The following is a 19,198-nucleotide window of genomic DNA, read 5'->3' as shown; positions in this document are numbered from 1 at the left end:
ACGTGTACAGTATGTCCGTGAGTGTGTGTTTTGATTCATTAGGCAGGGCACACTTTTGTTCCCTCATCCCTCTGTTTCAATATACATTGTGTGTGTGTGTGTGTGTGTGTGTGTGTGTGTGTGTGTGTGTCTATTCTATGAAAATGTGTGCATGCTCTCAAGGTAAGCTCCGAGCCGCTCGGCAGGTGAGCTCCTTTCATCCCGTCGCGGCTCCCCGCGCGGCAGCAACAGTCGTCCCCGGCAACACCGAGGGGAGCCTCGGAGACAAGTCACTTAATTAGAACGAGAGGAGACGAGAGGGAAAGCAAAGGGAAGTTTGAGGAAATGTGCACACCCCTTCAAGCCTAACAAGAAGCTCCTTAGCGGGGGGTGGGAGTGAGGGTGTGTGTGTTTGAGTGTGTGTGCGTGTCTTTTTTTTACATACATGTTCTCATTTTCCTAGTTTTACCCTCTGACTGAACAAAATAAAGTAACAACAAAGTAAGGGTCGATTTTCTTGTTATTTACTTTCCCAGGGGGATACGTTTTTAAGGTCAAGCTTGGGGTTTAAGTTTAAGACCGACATTTTGATTAGGTCAGCTGGGTTAAGGATGATTTAGGATCAGGGATTGAGGGTTAGGATTAGTCGCTGTAGAGGTTAAAGTTAAACTGAGGTTAAGTTCAGGACCTGGACTAAAGAGCAGATCAAGGGTTAAGCCAGGATTAGCTGATGCAGAATAAAAGAATCCTTGAACAATTTGTCTGCAAGTACATGCACGAGAGTGTGTGGGTGTGTGTGTGTGTGTGTGTGAAAATAAATGAATCATAATCGTTGCTAATTTGTGGATAATTCCAGGTAGAATCAATTAGTGACTTGAGCACACTAATGAACGCTGCATCCCTGTGTGCGTGCTCTTTATAGTGTATGTCATTAGCTGGTGTTGCTTCTGAACTGGCCTCTGCAAATAATCTTGCGCCCGCTCATTGGTCCACACCGTGTTTGGCGGGTGCCGTCGGCTTGAATAACTGATGCTAACATGCATATCGGTAGCTCGATTTGGTTTCGGGGTGCAAAAAAAAAAAGGAAACCGGACGCGAGGACAATAAATAATTTGTCCTCCTTTCATGGGGGGATGTGTGTCACTCTCTTCTCTTTTTCATGAGCTTGATTATTCATTTCATTTCATCACCTCTTCCAAGTGGACGGTTGAAAGCATTCTTCACAGGCCTTTCGGGGTTTGGGTCTAACAAAGCCAAGGACGCACACAGACACAAACACACGCACACACAGACACACACACGGAGGGACAGCTGAACTCAGCCTTGTTGGGGAGAAATGCAATCACAAGGGGCTTATCATACAGACAAAAACACACACACACACACACACACCCTAACATACTGAACCTGGTGCCCTCTCCCTGGCAGGCCATTGTATTGTGGGATTGTGCGGACAATCTCTTCATGAATGATTAAGCAGTGTATTTCTCAACCAAGTCTTTGATGATGAGTGTGTGTTTGATCATCGGGCAAGAGTGCAGCGCTCTCTGTGACTGCTTGCAATATGTGTGTGTGTGCGAGTGAATCAAGGCCCATATTTCATATTATTGTTCATATTTGTGCATACTTTGATGTGTGCGATGTACGTGAATATGTGTGTGTGTGTGTGTGATGAGCTCCGGCGATGAGCCCCTGTTGATTGTGTCCCTCTCTTAACGAGGCTGCCTACAGCTGCCCCTGCTTGTGAGAAACTATTGTTGGGGCCCGTTCAATGGTGAGATGCTTGTTTGGGAAAAGGTTGCAAAGTCATGGGAAAAGAGAGCTTTGTCTCTGCGGGGTCGTGAGGGAGTGAATCATGAGCGGACGTGTTTATAGCTTAACACACACAGCTGCGGCAAACACACATGCCACATACACGCACGGGTGAAGGGATGGACGCTCAAGAATGCACAGAGGAATCCTCCGAAACAAACGTGCTCTCTTTTTTTGTCAAAGGGACAAAAAAAAAGAAAACGAGAAACAATTCAGAATTTAGCTCGCACAAAGCAAATAAACACAGCTGCTTTACGGAGAGCCGCAGACTCACAGAGACACACGTCCCACACACATGCTATCACAAGGTCTCTTATCACACAAACTGTGCATGGCTAAACTCTCCGGAGGAAAGGGAATGTGTGTCTGCCTGTGTGTGTGTGTGTGAGCTCCTTCTTGGACAGGGTGTCTCTTTATGACACAAAGCGCGGCTTTCTCAGCTCAAAATGCAGTGTCGTCTGCCTTTACAAAGGCCTGGGCTATTCGGTCCAAGCCACCTGGACCAACATAGAGGCTCCAGTGTAGCCCCCCCCCCCCCCAAAAAAAGGACAATACTTCCATTTTTAAGTGAATTTACCCCCACCCCCATTTTCACTAGACCTAAAGACAGGGACCTTTTAGTTCCATCTACTTTGTCGATATTTTTGTCTGTCTAAGACTATGTGTGTGTACAAGCGACATGATTTGATTCATGTAACATCTCGCTCACAACAAGGTCGCTCCAAATAAGTCGTCAACTCAGTTTGTGTGAGGAGAATTACTCCTGTGCATGTCAGGTGACAAATAGCAGAGGGAAACAGAATCCTTTCCTGTTCCTGAGGGGAGCAAAACAAGCTGATTACTACACCAAATGTGTATAGAAGTAAAAGCCAGAAAATGCTGAACTATATCTACTGTTATTTCTCATAACTCTGCAGGATATGTTGTAAAATATCTGGGGAAAATATAACTACTTTTACATCAAAATAAGCAGGTATGTGTGGGTTATTTAAATGCAGGTAAACCCCACAAAGTAAGGCTATTTTACCTTTTAAATTGAACCAAATAAAATCATGGGGTGCTATAGGTCAGGGCCGACCCTCTCCTTCCCTCCCCTCTTTTTCTGTCATCCCTCTACTGTCACCACTAAATGGCCCAAAAATAAAAAACAAACCCTGGATTTTTCTGGAACCTGTTTCTTCATCTCACCAGTGTCTTCTGGCCGAGTTGCCTACTCTAGATTTGTACAACGCAGCTGTCGCTGAAGCGAGCCAATCTACTGCGCTCTCTGCAAAAAGCTCAGCAATCACTCACAGACAGAATGGAATAAACATTAGGGAAGTGTGCCTCACAGTCTGATGTGTAAACTTTGATTTATATAATAAGGACTTAAGATGCACACACTGTACTTGCCAGCTCCCAGCTTCTGATTTCTCCAAACAGACTGACCACTTTTAAGTGATTACACAGGTTGTGAATAGTTGCGTGTATGCGTGTGTGTATGTGTGTGTGTGTGTGTGTTTTAAGAGGGAGGGGATGTTATAAGTCACAGCTGATTCAGGTCCCAAATGCTGATGGCTGAGCAAAGAAAAGTTGTAACAATCACAGACACAAGATTGAACCCCCCTCCTCCCAGGACACACCCACACACCAGCCTCACCTGGATTTGCTGCTGCAGGAGGTTGATTTTGTGTTGCTGCTGCAGAAGCTGCTGCTGTTGCCGGGCAATCTGAGGACAGAGCATAAAACACACTTTTAGAGTGTACAGTATATATAGCACATATGTGTGTGTGTGTGTGTGTGTGCAAAAGCCCTAGGGGAGAGGCGACACATCTGCAGGTTTCTGAGGCCCCATTTGCACGGCACAAGTCCGATGTCCTGCGATGAAATATTGAGAAGCTCATTTCATCTGGACTCAGCTCATCGCCAAACGGACATCAGTGTCACACCGACACACTTACTGACAGCCTTCTCTAGCATGTTCATACAGAGAGACTCTGAAAAGAGTCTGTAAGTCAGGATTTACTTCCTCAGGTCGAGTCAATTCTGTGGCATTGGGGTTTATAAAATGTACACAATCAATTTACAACAGTTTGGATGAACAAAGAAATACATAAAAGTCAATCTAAAGTTGACTGTTGTCAATGGGGGGGGGGGGGGGGGGTATAGTGGTCGTCCACCAATTATGAGGTCAGCAGTTCGATACTCAGTCTTTCCCATCTGCATGATGAAGCGTCCTTTGGCGAGATACTGAACTCCTATATGCCCCCCCCCCCCATAGATGTTGAATGCACTAACTGTAAGTCGCTTTGGATAAAAGAATCCGCCAAAAGACATATAACATATCCTCAAACTGTCATTCATTACTTATATCCAATTTCTTTGTTTGCTCTTCTTTTGAATTCATTCTTACTTGGTTTGCGGCGACGCCTCAACTACAAAATAATTATTCACTTCTGCACAGACAACTCTCCCGCGCTTCATCTTGTGGAAAGGAAGCACTCAAAGTGCACAGTACACATTTACACTACTCATGGTGCTCATACGACAAGACTCATTGAATGTGCACTGGTGCAGGATGCAGCCAAGGGCACGGGACGGCATTGTGTTTGTCACAGGTGATTTGTCCTTACAGCTGTGTTCCTGTTTGTAACTTGTTCTCTCTGTAAACCCGAGCTTTACAGGAGCGAAAAAACACAACAAAGAGGGAAACCCTTCTCTATGCAAATACCTGGCAGACTTTTGCCTGGGAGCTTGGAGTGTGTATGTGTGTGTGTGTGCGTGTATGTGTGAGCGACATCCACTCCAGCACTACATAACCTCTGCTCATTCCTTTGCAATGTCCCTGAATTCAAGCTGCCAAAGGTGCACATCTGTGGCTACATGTACACTATATGAAGTGTATGTGCCTGTGTTTGCACGTGCATGAGTGTGTGTGTGTGTGTGTGTGTGTGTGTGTGTGTGTGTGTGTGTGTTTAATTGAGATACAGTAGAGGACAGAGAAAAAACGCTGTGTGTTTTGTTGCTTTCAATCATACCTGTGAGTCCACCTGCTGTAAATCTGCGTGAAGATGTCTGATGACCATTTGTGATGTTTCTGTGTCTATGTGTTACCACACGTACTAAATGGTCTGTGTCCATATAGCATTAGATTCCTGAATGTGCTATTGTTTGCTGTTTACAGCCAGGCAAAATAAATGCACAGGCTTTTTTATGTGGTGGTATCACTGCAGGGAAAATGTGTTAAGGAAAAACCTGTAGAGTTTGTATTTTTAACTATGGCAGGTTGCCCAAAGATATTTACAGTGTACTACTGATCTGGTTGGAAATCTTTCTCTCAATTTGCTAAATCAAACCATACAACATGACTTGGTAGGATGTTTTTTTTTTGCAGTGTAGGCACACATCATATTTCCAAATGAAACACTTCCTCTACCTGGTCCTGTTGCTGCTTGGCAAGCTCCATCTGTTGCCTCTGCTTCTCCATCTGCGAGGCGGCCAGCTTCTTCTGCTCTTCATGGGCCGCCAGGAGCTGCTCCCTCAGGCTGCTCAGCTGACCAATCATGCCCATGAGCTGGCGCTCTTTCTCCGCCAGGCTGTCTGGAGTACCTGTGGGGTTAAGAGAAGAGAGTAGGGGGGAGAAAAGGGGTCAAAGGTGAGATGGCAGCACTTTGAAGAAGAGAGCAAGACTCGGCTGAGGTTACGCAATGAAACTGAGCTGTTAAACCCTGATTGGTACAACTAGAAAGAATGTCTCTGCAGTGTTTTGGTAAAGGAAACTATGATGCACTTTAAAAGCTGTTCAGATGTAGCAGACAAATAGAAAGACAGTAAACCAAATGCTACAACTGCTGACTGGGATCTGTGGTTCACCCTTCAGTCAAATTGCAGATATGTTGTTAATTATGTGCCTGCTGTCGTGTCCTTCAGCAAGGCACCAGCAATCTGCAGTTTGATTTTCCTTGTAAGTAAAATTACTTTTTCTTTACCTCAAATATCAAACTTAGTGTGAATAAAGTGAATATGCTGCAAAGGAATCACCGTCAGTATATTTCATCCCAAAAGATTTAAATGAAATAAAGGGACTAATGTAAGGGAAGCAGATCAGAATATGGCAAAGAACAACATCATCAGAAAAGATGCACGGTCACATGAACATACAAGATACAAAGTTGGAAATGATATATATATATTTTAAATTCAAGCTGAGATGGGACTGCGTGGTTTTCATCGTGTGTTTGACATTTTCATGGCTAGCCAGAGGTCAGAAAGGATTGTGGGGCTGAGGTCAGGAGTCAGAGGCATGAGGGAAGCGAGGAAGGAACAACAAAGCGGTGTAAAGCTACCCATGGCTTGTTGGTCAACCTAATATATGACTGGTTAGGGGTTAGTTGACAGCAGGAGGGGGGCACATCAGCGGAAGGTGGGCATATGTGCTGCATGCTGAGTTGTAAAACCAGATGTTGACTCCTTTCCCTGGGCACAGCAGTGATCACCGAGACCACATCCGTTACTGCAGTCATTGAAATACAGAATAAATCTGGCACTGAAACATTTGTAAACAGGCAAAATCTGGTGGCAAAACAAATATAAAACCGGAGACAGATTTATTCAGCCAGGTTTAAAATTTATATAATTTGGGCTAAAACTTGAGGAAATATCAGATTTTTTTTTATTTGGTGGTAAATATTCTGTAAATTCAGGGATTCGTCTTTTAATATACTGCATTTGTGTGTGTGTGTGTGAGAGTGTGAGTGTGAGTGTGAGTGTGTGTGTGTGTGAAAGACAGAGGGGGGAAATAGAGCAAAAGAGAGAAGGAGAGTGTCTGGTCTGTGTTTACCCTGCAGTCAGCCAACCTCCTGCTCACATTTAGCATGGCCTGACCTTTGACTCCTTAGATCCTGACATACCAGCTCCATTACAAACACACACACACACACACACGCTTCCACACAAGGCCTAAATCATTCAACAGGATGTAGTTAGAGAGAGGCACACTGAGGCACAATCAGCACGAGTGTGTGCGCACATGTCTGGTCATATGTACCGATGTTGGCCTACATGACTTTGTTGTGCGTGTGTGTGTGTGTGTGTGTGTGTGTGTGTGTGTGTGTGCGTGTGCGAATGTGGGTACGCGCATGTGTGGAGTAGCACAATCCTCCATTGTTCTTCAGCTGCTACCTTTAACAGGGCCACATTCCTGGGCCAGTCAAACCAGATGAGGAAGGGAGAAAGAGGGAGAAAGAGGGAGAAAGAGACGGGGGAAGGAAAGGAGAGAAAGGATAAAACACGAGAGGGGAGATGAAAGGGGTGAGTCGGACGAGGGGACGGAGGGAGCGAAGGCGGCTGACCTGCCCTTTGACCATGCGGGGAAGGTGAGAGCCATCCATTTGTCCTCCCTGTTAGTAGCCACTGCCACCTCACCTCACCCCCCCTCAGCTGCCCACCGACACCCCCCCCCCCCCCCCCCCACACTCCATCCATCCGCCAACAATGAACAATAAAGGCAACTGTCGGGAGCGCTGGCCGCTGGAAAAATAAACACGCCGCTGTCCTAACTCACAGACCCACCTTTGTAGAGCCAGAAAGAGTGTGTGTGTGTGTGTGTGTGTGTGTAGCTGAAGCTGACCAAGACAAGAAAGAGCCTTGTGTTAAAAACGTTACCCTGTTCAAAATGGGGGTGGGGGAGGAAGGGGGCAAGAGGGAGAAGACGAAGGGTGGTGGTGGTTGGGGTGGGGGTGTTGCAAAGGTGAAATGATGGATCAAAGGGGTCTTTCTTGCTGGAGCGTTTGTATTGGGTTAAGCCCCCCCCTTTGCATGTGCACACACACACATCCGTGCACATACACAAATGCAAACACAGTAAAATTAGGTACTTCTGTGTGTGTGTGTGTGTGTGTGTGTGTGTGTGTGTGTGTGTGTGTCGAGGTGGAGGGACATTCTGAGAAGTAAGGTGCGAAAGAGAAGACAGACAGTCTATTCTTTTTTTTTTCATACAAGCTGTTCTCAATCCCCCTCTCAGCTGTGGATCTTTCATCAGTAAACCCGGCTATTTGCAGAAGACGAAGGAGAATCCAGGAAAACAACACGTTTCCTAACTGAGACGAAGCTTTGAGAGAACTTGTGAAGCTGCGCGCTGCTTCTGTCTCACCCATTCACATTTTCCCTGGTTCAGCCCCATAAATCAACCTCGCGTCGGCCTGCTGTTTCCTCAGCTGCTGCGAGGCGGGAAGGTGGATCGATAACTGGTTTCCTCCATCGGTTCACACACATTCCTCCTTAGGCAGATTGCCGCGGCCTGTGCTTCCCTACAAACCTGCCGGACCAGCACCAACCCCACTCTGCTGTTCCATCTCAGTACACACATAACTCGCACTACGGCGTAATTAACCAATTTGTAACAATGTAATACTTGTCACCGCGTTCGCGCCGCTAATTAATGACCCCGGCTGATAACTCCCCCACGGTAAGGAGGGAGGTGTGGGGATGAGAAGGCTGAGGAGGGAGAGAAGGAGCAGAGCAGAGGGAAAGGATAAGACGGCAATGAGAGGTGAAGAGGAGAAGATGGTGTAGGGATGATAACGGAGTTAGGAGAAGAAGAGGGAGGGGAGGTGGAGACTGAGAATCGGTACAAGAATGTGGACGGAGGAAAACAGTCTGGAAGTATATTGAAGTACATTTACATGAGCACGATAACCATATTACTGTAAATAATCAAATTGAGTAGATTTTTTAACCTGATCAAATTTAAGTTTGATTAAAGCACATACAACATGGTTTGCGGTAACCTGATTTTCCCAGTACATGGCTTGTGTGGCGACAGGACTGGCGACATGATTTGTAGCCCGAGTTTCGTACTGTAGAAATAACAGAATCGGATGCATGTCCTGGGAATATTTTTGTCTTAGCATAATTACTCCTAGAAGAACTAACTGCAGGTTTACACCACTGTTGACTTGACAGATAATCTTTGTGTAATAATCAAACGCTAATTGGATTTCTGAATTACTAGCTGTTTATTGCATCTCGCCTTAATATTTTTACTGAGCATGATACTCAGCCTTATTTGTTAATATTATACTTTTCTGTCCACGACTGTTGGGAATACTGCTGTATCCCCTTGAATTGGGTTATTTCTAAGGATTTTGCAAGGATCATATTTAATGTATTGTAAGAACAACTGAGAGGGAACAGGAAAACACTGTTCTAAGTAGTTTCACTTGTGGTAAAAAAAGAGCTGGACAAGTTAGCAGTCGTCTTTTCTACAAGTTCTACAGAGGGTAATTGTGTTATAAATGTTACAGAGTTAAGTAAGTATCATTATAACAGGCTCCATGTAAGTGACTTATGTTTAAATGAGTGAGATTTGCTATGGGAGCTGCATGGGGCCTTTTACTGGAGGCTAACGGAGCGGGGGGTGGTGGCTCAAAATCACTGCTCCACACTGAAAGCTCTTCAATGGAAATGGATTGAGGGTAAGAGGGGTTAAGGGATGCACTGACACACACACACACAAGTGCACGCACACACTTGAAACAAACCGGTGTATGCGCACTTTCCACATATTTCCATCTTCTCCCATAATAATAGCCAATAACCGTTTTCACTCACCGACACACATTATTATGTAAGCACTCTTAAGACATACACACTTAAACTGCGCGCAAACACACACACACACGCATAGTCACACACAGTGATACTCTCATACATGCTCCTGATATTGCTCCCCAGCTGTTGGTGTGTGGCGCGCCAAGCGGGACGCCCCTACATAGAAATGTCAACGCGACGGGGAGCTGGGAAAAGGGGGTTTGATCAATGGAGCCCCCCTCTCGACAGCGACGCCGCTCCGCAAGCTTCTTTGATTACATATTGCTTTGCTTCCTAATGAAGCTCAATTACGAGAGTAGAACGACAGCTTTGCCCCGGAGTTACAGGGAATAACAGCCAGTCCTTTCCACCTCTCTCTCCCTCTCCTTTTCTCCTTTTCTCCGCCTCTCTCACATCTTTTCCCCTCTTTCCCTCTCTGGCTGATTCTCGCTCTTGCACGCTCACAGCGCAGCAGCTCTCTCGCTCCCCTCTTCTTTCCTGCGCTCTGCTCCGTTCTGTCTACCTCGCTCTCAGACGTTAAGAGCGGCTGGTGTGGATAAAATGGGTGATTAACACTGAGATTAACACAGAGCTGATGAACAAGCTGAGCGGACTCTGACTTTCTGACCTGTTGGTTAAACTCACCAGACAAAGACTGGTTCAGATCAGGGCAGCTCGGTTCATTTGACTCCAGCTCAACTGGAATCAGTCCATATCTGTTTATTTCTATTTAACTAGATTTTCCTCGGATACCTTTCACTTTACTTACAGGCTTTGCTGTACTCACTGCGCGTATGACCGAGGCATTTATTCTTTTTTTCAGTTATATACGTGTTTTCAGGAGTTGAGGAAGTACTCCAGCATTTTGCTTAAGTAAATGTGTAAATAAATAGAAAAAAATGTAGCAGTAGAATCAAACGTATTTGTTTACGTTTTTACAGATATAGTGAAGTAAAGGTGACAAAATAACTCTCTTAATAATTTCAAAATAGATTTATGGACAGTTTTCATTAATGGACATCAGCCATGTCTTCAATCAACAGTTAAGTGTAGCTCCCTTTAGTTTAGTGGTGTCATTACTTAGTTTGTACCATACCTTTAATTTCTCCAATGTGCCCTGAGCCCATGGCCAAAAGTTTATCCTTCCAGTCCTTCGACAACAGCCTCTCAATGCTGGGGGCCTCTGTTTAGGTGAGGAGGGGGGAGGCAGAGGATAGAGAGAGGGAGAGAGAGAGAGTGAGAGAGAGAGAGAGAGAGAGAGAGAGAGAGAAAAAAAGAGAGAGAAAGAGAGAAAGAGAGAGAAAGAGAGGGAGAGAGGGAGAGAGAGGGAGAGGGATTCAGTTGGCTGGCCAACATGACAATAAAGCTCATTTAAAGTCCATTTGCTGTAATAAAGGCAGCGGCAGCTCAGCCTAATGGTTGCATCAGCAGGAGAGAGAGAGAGGTGGAAAGAGAGGAGCTGATAATCGAAAAAAAGAGAGGAAATCTGAAGAGCAAAAACAAGTGAAGAGAGAGAGAGAGAGAGAGAGAGAGAGAGAGAGAGAGAGAGAGAGAGAGGCGAAGCAAGATAAAGAGAGAGACAAGTGGAGGAGAAAGAAGTAGAGAAAGAGCGAGAGGCTTTTTCTCCCCTCTCACCTGCTGCTAGAGAATCATTAGCCCTGTGGGTCCTGAGACAAAGAGGGCCTTAATGCACCCGCCACAATGGACACATTATCAGCTAGTGCTTTGTTTTCAATACACACTCCACAGACCCTAACACACACACACACCCGGAGAATCACTAATTACAATCCTAACTATGGCCACACTCACACATGGATACTCGCACGCACACGCACACACACACACACACATACACACAGTGGGGGTAAAGGGGATTGCCACACATGAGGGCACACACATGGAGATTCAATGCTTGATGTGTGCACATACTCTATCAAAGTATCTAAACGCACACAAACATGCATGTACACATGAATACCGCCATTAGCCTGTTTACCAGGTTGTCCATCTTTGACATGAACAAAGGGAAGTGATGAGGACGACTAAAAGGTGTGTGAGAGTAAGAGAGAGAGAGAGTGAGAGTGTGTGTATTCTATTTTCTGGGAACCATCTGCACTAGGGATACGAGTCCTTGCTAAGGAAAGAGGTTTTACACTCTGAGAGGGGTGATTAACCAACGCAAACACACACACACACGTGAATGCATAAATACCTGCAAAACACACATAAACAACAGATACAGTTGAATGCACTCATATATGTAGCTGCATATATGCAAACAACACACAAACACACACACACTCAAATGTGGAAAACAGTTGAAAAGTTTGTTTGTTCCTGGATACAAGTTTTCCCCCCCAAAACGACAAGACTGATTTAAGAAAAAAGTGTTAATCTCGGTGGTATTAGACAGTTCTCTTACACACACACACACACACCTGTTTTGACACAAACACTAATGCTCTCCACAGAGAGGGACATGTTCGGTGTATTGACTTGAAGATCTTAGTGCTCTTTCTCCTCAAAGTGAAATACAACAAATTGAGGTACTTTTACCCGTTATGCAACACAAAAACCTGTGCTTCTCCCCAAACTCTATTTCTCCATCTTTTCCCATCTGTGATGGAGAGAATGTGGAGAAATGAGGAGGATAAACTACCTGGAGATTTTGGGGATTTGAAATGTCACATGATCCCAAACAAACAAGGAGGTGTTGGAAAGAGAATCGAGATGTACAAGGCCTGCTCCGGCACACGTGAAGTACAGCAGCTTGTCCTACTTATACCTCAGTGTGTGTGTGTGTGTGTGTGTGTGTGTGTGTGTGTGTGTGCCTGCAGACTCCCTAGAGGCCTGAATCAGGTCCTTACCTCTGGCTTTGAGACAAGAGCATCACGCTCTGTTGATTACAATGAGCGCACAATTGCAAACACACGCACACACTAAGCCAAAGATCAATACTGAATAGTGAACTTGCTGCCACTCCATCTCTCACTCCTTCTATTTCTCTTCCCTCCATCCTTGCGCTCTGACTGGTCTGTCCTTGCGGTTTTGACGCTGCCACTCACCCAGTAAGTCAGCAAACAGAGTTTCCGCGCCGCGTCCCTGTCAAAGCCTTCAGGGAATAGGTTAGCGGATGATGGGGATGAAGGTAGGAGGAGGACGAGTAGAGTTAAGATAGAACGAGAAGCGGTTGCAAAAACAGGGCGGAGGGAAGGAAACACTCGTAGAAGATGAGTGCGCTCCTGTGCTCCCCCCCGCCTGTGACAGCTGTCTCACCATCACCCCAACAGGTGCTATTAGGCTCGGGCACTTCCTCTCGCCCTCTCTTCCTCTATGTCTCTCACTCTCATCTCTCCCCCCATCTCCCTCTCCCTTAACAATGACCGAGGCTTTTAAGCCAAAGAGCTTTGACAAGTGAGAGGGAACAACAAATGGCAGTGTCGCCTGTTCTCTTTCCAATGCACTCTCTCTCTCCATCTACTAGTTATTATTTTTATTTATTAACAGGGCTGCAGCCATTGTCCCCAGTGACAGACCAGGGCCACTTTAACTATTAATAAAAGCCAGGAGGCTCTTTCATTGTGTGGCGGACGGAGAAATGGGAGGAAATGGGCAAGTGGAGTGGTAGGTAGAGAAGGAGAAGAGAGGAGAGTAAAAATCGATGAGATCTCAATGTGAAATGAACCCCCACTGTCACTCTAACCTTAACCAGGCTTACTACTTTTCTAACCCTATCCTTAACCTAAACCTTAACCTAACCTTGAAACAGCTCTTCACCTTAAAATGTTATGATTTACATAATGGGGATTTGATTTTAGACCCCATAAGAAAGAGAAGTTGCCAAAATGTGATTGTGTAAACACATTAAGATCCTCCCAATTTGTCCATGAGTCAAAAGGTGTGTTTGGACATCCTGTAACTGGGACCTATCCCTCGCGTTCATTTCTCAAACTGGTCGTCTTTGTCTTTAAGTTAGAATATGAACTGAACAATGATCACAACTCCCCGGATTCGAAAAACAATTCTTAAACGACTCTTTCCACGTCTCTCACATTCACGGATTTATTTGTTTCAGGGGATGGAAATGCACATGATTCACATTTTATGTTCTGCAACTTTTCATGGGGTTTTCACAAGATTCGCTTGACAGTTGGATGGAAACACGGCGAGCGTCTACTATTGCTAATTAGGGCCAAGAATCACATAATAAAGGAGGACAGCACAACACTTTCCATGAATATCCGAGAGGCTACTCCCTGTTCTTGTGACGTATGGGATACTGAATGTGTGTGTGTGTGTGTGTGTGTGTGTGTGCACGCATGTACTATACGTCTGTGTGTGTGTGTGTTAGCATTTTGAGGTAAGCGGGTTGAGTCTGGTACCCACGCAGGGGTGTGGGCCGCATATTTGCAGGGTGGGGTGTTGGGAGGCAAGGGCGAGGGACATTACCCTCCTCCCACTTGACATGAATAAAGGGGTGAGGGAAGTTAAAAGAAGATGGAGAGAAAGAAAGTGGATTTGTTCAGTTCCACAGACTTAGATATAAATATGAAAACCCAGGCATCTTTGGGAACTTTGGGCCTGGACCGGTCGGAGGGCATTAACATGAAAATCTGTCTGTTGATGTTTCGACCACACGGTATATGACTGCGAAACCCGCTGGTGACTTTCATGCGAAAGCGCCATAATTAATTAATCTGAGGGCGATGTTCCGATTTCTGATCCCGCACGGCTCAGAGGGATTCTGGGAAAAGCAGAGGGGGGAAAACGCTGACAATAACTCTGGAATTGTCGGCTATTATTTTGGCTCATTGGCTCAAACGGAGTCAAGCTGGTGCCCTGCAGCCGAGCCAAAACAACCCCGTCCACCTGCCGAGAGAGGCAGAGAGACAGAGAGTGAAAACAGCGTGTGCGAGTGTGTGTGTGTGTGTGTGTGTGTGTGTGTGTGTGTGTGTGTGTGTGTGTGTGTGTGTGTGTGTGTGTGTGTGTGTGCGAGTGTGCGAGTGTGTGTGTGTTAGAGCGAGCCCCCATCCGGCTTTTGGATCCACAGCGAGCTTTTGGTTCAGAAGCTGCTGGAGAGAGAAGGAAAGAGCGAAAGAGAGAGGGAGAGAGAGAGAGATGGGAGGAGACTCAACTTCAGTCCAGCTCGCTCAGACCGACTTCACGAACAATACCCTCTCTCTCTTTCTCTCTCTCTCTCTCTCTCTCTCTCACTCACTCTCTACTTTTCACTCAGACGTTTTGCCCTGAGTCACCACAAGCAGCCAGCTCTATTTTTCCTATTATCTCATATTTGTGAAGCCTGGAGACCTTTAGAGGAGACGGGAGGGAGAGGATGGTGAGGGGGAGGTGGTGGGTGTGTGGAAAAAGAGAGAAAGAAAGGGAGGGAGAGAAAGAGAGAGAATTAGGGGAGGAAAAGAAAGAGAGAGAGAGAGAGAGAGAGAGAAAGAGAGCCCAGGCTCTCGGGTACACAACAAAGGGACCTCTGTGCCAGCGCCAGGCCCAGCCGGGCTCAGAGGAGGGTGGAGGATGAAGGAGGAGAGTGAAGATGAGGAGGAGGAGGAGGAGGTGGGCCCACAGGAAAGCGCCCTGGCTTGGGACCCATGGCCGGCCCAAAAACAGACTCCACATTGACTTGGGCCTTGGCAGCCGTGGGGAGGCTCCAGCTACTCCCCCCCGACCCCTTCCTTCTCCATTCTCCTCCCCCTCCTGCTCCTCATCAACCACCCTCCCCCCAAAACTGAGAAGGGGTCAGCATTGAATAAGCAATTATACAAGCACTGGTGGCGTTTGTCTAAGACTTGCCACCCTGAACACTGAAGTATTGAGATGGAGGGAAGGAGTAACGGAGGGAGGGAGAGAGTGAGGAGCGGAGACGTGCGGCGAGAATAGCTGGCGGCCATGGCAGAGACAGAAGGAGTATGTTTACACGTGACCCAAATATTACATTTAAACCAGATAAGGTGAAGCACAGCACCTGACATGCAAACACCTGAACCAGGTTAACTTCAGTTAATTTGCCCTTTAAAGTACGACAGACCAGGATCACTCATCATTATTTAGATTAACTTTAATAGTAATAATAATTAACTCTATTTTGAGAGCATGCATTTTATCACAAAGTACAACATGCTGCACCATGGTTTAAATACAGACAGAATTACTTACATAATAATGGTAATAATAATAATAATAATTATGTTAATAGAGATAAAAGTGCAATAATAATCTGGCACCCCAATTCAATTTAGGAATATACCTCAAATTTTTTCGAGACATAAAATAAGACACTTAAGACTCGATTTAGGAAGTGAGAGCAGACCCTTGACCCAACATGGCAAGCTGCACAGAATCTTTTTTAAATATTTTTATAAGGCAAATCAAGCAAAATCGTATTATTATTCTGCCCTAATCCAACCTTTACGTCTTCATTTGGGTTAAACATAGATCCAAGCTGCACTAAAGTATGCTATAGATTTGCAACACCTTCTGAACACCTACTACAGCAGTATTCAAAGAGTAGGGCTGTGGTTTAAAACTAACAAGTTGTCTCTCTAAGAAAAAAACAAGGCCTGGAAGCACCATTACTATTTCAATAATTTGAGATAACTGTAGTCTTTCAGTAGTCAAATGTTACAACTTTTAACAGACTGGATCTTCTCCATTATGGAGATGTTCAAAGAAACTTCATAAAAGCAGAATATGGAGGGAAAAAAAACAACTCCTCACTTATTTACACACTCTTGATACCACAGCTTTTGCTTTTTTACAGCCCGGCTACTCCCTCCACGCTGACGGAGCCAACACAACTCCATTACGAAATGATGATGTTGATATTTTGATGATCAATTCATGTCTGGTTGAGCTGGGCCATGTGTCTGGACACATTTTCATCAATTCCTTCTAAAGGCAGGCCAATCATTTCCAAAGCGAAGGAGGCCCGTGCCAAGATTACGGGAAATAAATAACACATGGGCCATATATGGCGGATTGAAAGAGAGACAGCAATAGAGAGGGAGATGTATCAAAAAGCTTTTTGTCCAAGCCCACCTCGCACCAGCACCTCCACAAGGTTAGCTGCTGAAAGTACCAATTACTGGCTTGTTGTTGGGGAGAACAGTGCTTGGCAACAGTTGCTGCTGTGGCTGGGCCTCTGTGTAAACACTAAAATCCCTCTCCTCCTCCTCATCCTTCGTCTCCTCCTTACTTTCTAACCCCCTCCTCCCAGGGCTCCCCGTCTCCCACTGAAGCAGGGGATCGCAGCAGATAGAAACACTGTGTGTGTGAGTGTGTGCCTGTCAGTCCCTGGTTGCTCTCGCCGTCCGTAGTGACTTGTCATTCAGAAGCTGCTCCAAGTTTAGTTATTAATAAACATCCAGACCAGTAGGCAGGCTAAGGGGACACCAGCACACACACATACACACACACACACTTACACACAAACTCTCTCTCTCTCTGAGCGACATGACATCCACTACTGAGAGTTCTATGTGTGTGATATTCACCTTGCAAAGTAAAGTTAAAGTTTTTCGGGTGAGGCGACGGGGGACATATGGTCCCCCCCAAAGTATTGTGACAATCACAGACGCGTCTCTAAACACATTTCAGGGCGACACAGCTGTTAACAGAAAAACGCACACACAACATCACTTGCCAAAACACCTGAAGACCAACCAGGGAGAGGGTTTTATTTGTGTCTATTTAAAGCCAGACAGTATCAGAACAATTTTTTTTTGAAAAAAACTATAAAGAGGGACAAATTAGTTTTTTTCTTCTGGTGTGCAAAACTATAAAAAGGTAGAATTTAACTCACAAAACAACAGATGTAGCTGAATCTTTTTTTTCATTCTAATATTAGGAATGGAATGGATGTATACTATGGCAACATGTTTCCATTAGACATGATGCTCTAAGAATAGGCCGCGGCGTGTAAAGTGAAAATTTACAAGGGTGTCAGTCAACAATTTAATAAATTGGAAATCCATTTATCTGAATACAGAGTTCTGCCCTTCACTCCACTGCCTTTCCCTAACAGATGGTGTTGTGGGTGCTTATGTCCAATTTGATTTGAACCAAACCCTCAGCCAATTTTTACACTGGCATGAAATCTCAGCGAGCCAGATCCACACACTGGCAGTCAGAAATAGCAGCGGAGAGGGCGCGACATTGTGAAAGAACGATGAAGGGCAAAATCTGGAGCGACATTCGAGAAAGTCGCCGAAAAACTTTCCTTGTTGTTTCATTTTGCTCGTGTGTTTTTTTTTCTCTGTGTGTGTGTGTGTGTGTTTGTGTATGTGTGTTTTTTTCTCTATTTTCTCCTCTGCATGTTGTTTTTGTGCCGAGCTGGAGAAATTAGCGATGCTATCTTAATGCTCTGTTTTTTTGCAGGATACCAGAGAAACGGTCCTTTCACACACACACACACACACACATTCACAAACCATTTTCCCAATTGCCTCTGTGACCTCCATTATCATTAAATGGTGTTTGATAGCATCTAGACATTTGAATCCGCTGCGGACTAATTCAGCTCGGCCCCTGATAGCCGCTGCCACCGCACCTTATTAGGGACAAGCTATGGGACCGAGCACAGATCCCATTTTCATTTTACAGCCTCATGCTTTACACGCTGAAGAGACCAAGTGTCAACTGTGGTACTGATAACCACCAAATACTGCCCGCTAATTGCCTGGTTAACAAACAGAGCCTCACGAGAGACATTTGAATAGATAATAGAGACTCACATGCAACAATGGCTAATGCTGTATTTAAGACTCAATGTGGTCACTGTATTCCCACTCAGTGTATTTAATGTTTTCCTTTGAAACGCCGCCAGGTGAACACATTACTTTTCCTGACTGGAAACTAAACAAAAATAATAAGAAAAAAATCAACTACTCAATGCAACGCCCCTTTTTTTAAACGGCCCGATGTGTTCTGAGGCTGCGTCAGAAGCCCGAGAGGCCAACGGGTTTCTCTCAGTCCGTGATGTAATCTTTCAACTGAACGATGGAAATCGATAGCTAAAAGGATTTCAGCAACAACTTGATTCTTGAAATCTTAAGTTTCGTGGGACAACCAAATCAATATGGATAGTCTGTGAATTAACAGACAATACGAAAAAGGTGCGAGTATGTGCAGATGCTGCTTTCTCCTGGCATTAGGGTGCAGAGAGGGTTAAATAGTCGGGTCCGGCACTCTCTTAATGCACGCACATCTCTCCCTGTCAAAAGCATCCTGTTAAAGTAGGCCACGGCATGTGTATGAGTGTGTATCTGTGCACATCTGTGTGTGTGTGTGTGTGTGTGTGTGTGTGTGTGTGTGTGTCGTACACAGTGGCTCAGGCTGCTGTAATGGAAAATGACACTTGCAATCTGTCTCGTGGCAATAACCCCTCTTCAACGCTCTTGTCTTCTCACACACACACACACACACACGCGTAAACACACACACACACACACACACGCACTCAACGTCTCTGTCGCTGCGGCGGGCCCTGGGCCGTCCTTGTCACTGCACAGCTTTATTGCATCACTTTAACGTGACAACAAAAGAAGGCATTGTGTATTGGGCCTGCCGTGTATAGGAGGAGAAGTGACCCACGCATTAACTACGAGTGAGAGAGGCAGACACAGAGTGCAAGCACACAAGTTCACACACATACACACACAAACCAAGTGCTGCGTTCCCTCTTGTGAGTCTTGACATTTTTCGGTCTGCCTGTCAAAGCAATGACAGAGAGACAGACAGAACAGCAAGACACTCCTGACACACTAATGCTGCTTTGCATGTTGGAAGCCTTTTCAAACAGGGCTGAGCTGTGGCTTGAACCTCC

At 45.4% G+C, this 19,198-nt stretch overlaps 1 protein-coding gene across 1 annotated transcript in view; it reads right to left on the bottom strand.

Annotated features, from left to right (window-relative positions):
- sox5 (SRY-box transcription factor 5) overlaps positions 1 to 19,198 on the bottom strand; it is an 86,006-nt gene that overhangs the window by 33,090 nt on the left and 33,718 nt on the right. The window contains exons 4-6 of the mRNA XM_053414951.1: positions 10,457 to 10,543; positions 5,207 to 5,379; positions 3,431 to 3,499 (exon numbers count right to left, since the gene is read on the bottom strand). Coding sequence (XP_053270926.1) covers positions 3,431 to 3,499; positions 5,207 to 5,379; positions 10,457 to 10,543 — 329 coding nt within the window. The remainder of the gene's footprint in view (positions 1 to 3,430; positions 3,500 to 5,206; positions 5,380 to 10,456; positions 10,544 to 19,198) is intronic.

The sequence above is a fragment of the Pleuronectes platessa genome, chromosome 22 (genome assembly GCF_947347685.1).
Source record: "Pleuronectes platessa chromosome 22, fPlePla1.1, whole genome shotgun sequence".
Taxonomy (NCBI): domain Eukaryota; kingdom Metazoa; phylum Chordata; class Actinopteri; order Pleuronectiformes; family Pleuronectidae; genus Pleuronectes; species Pleuronectes platessa.
This window is presented reverse-complemented; position numbering and strand designations above follow the sequence as displayed.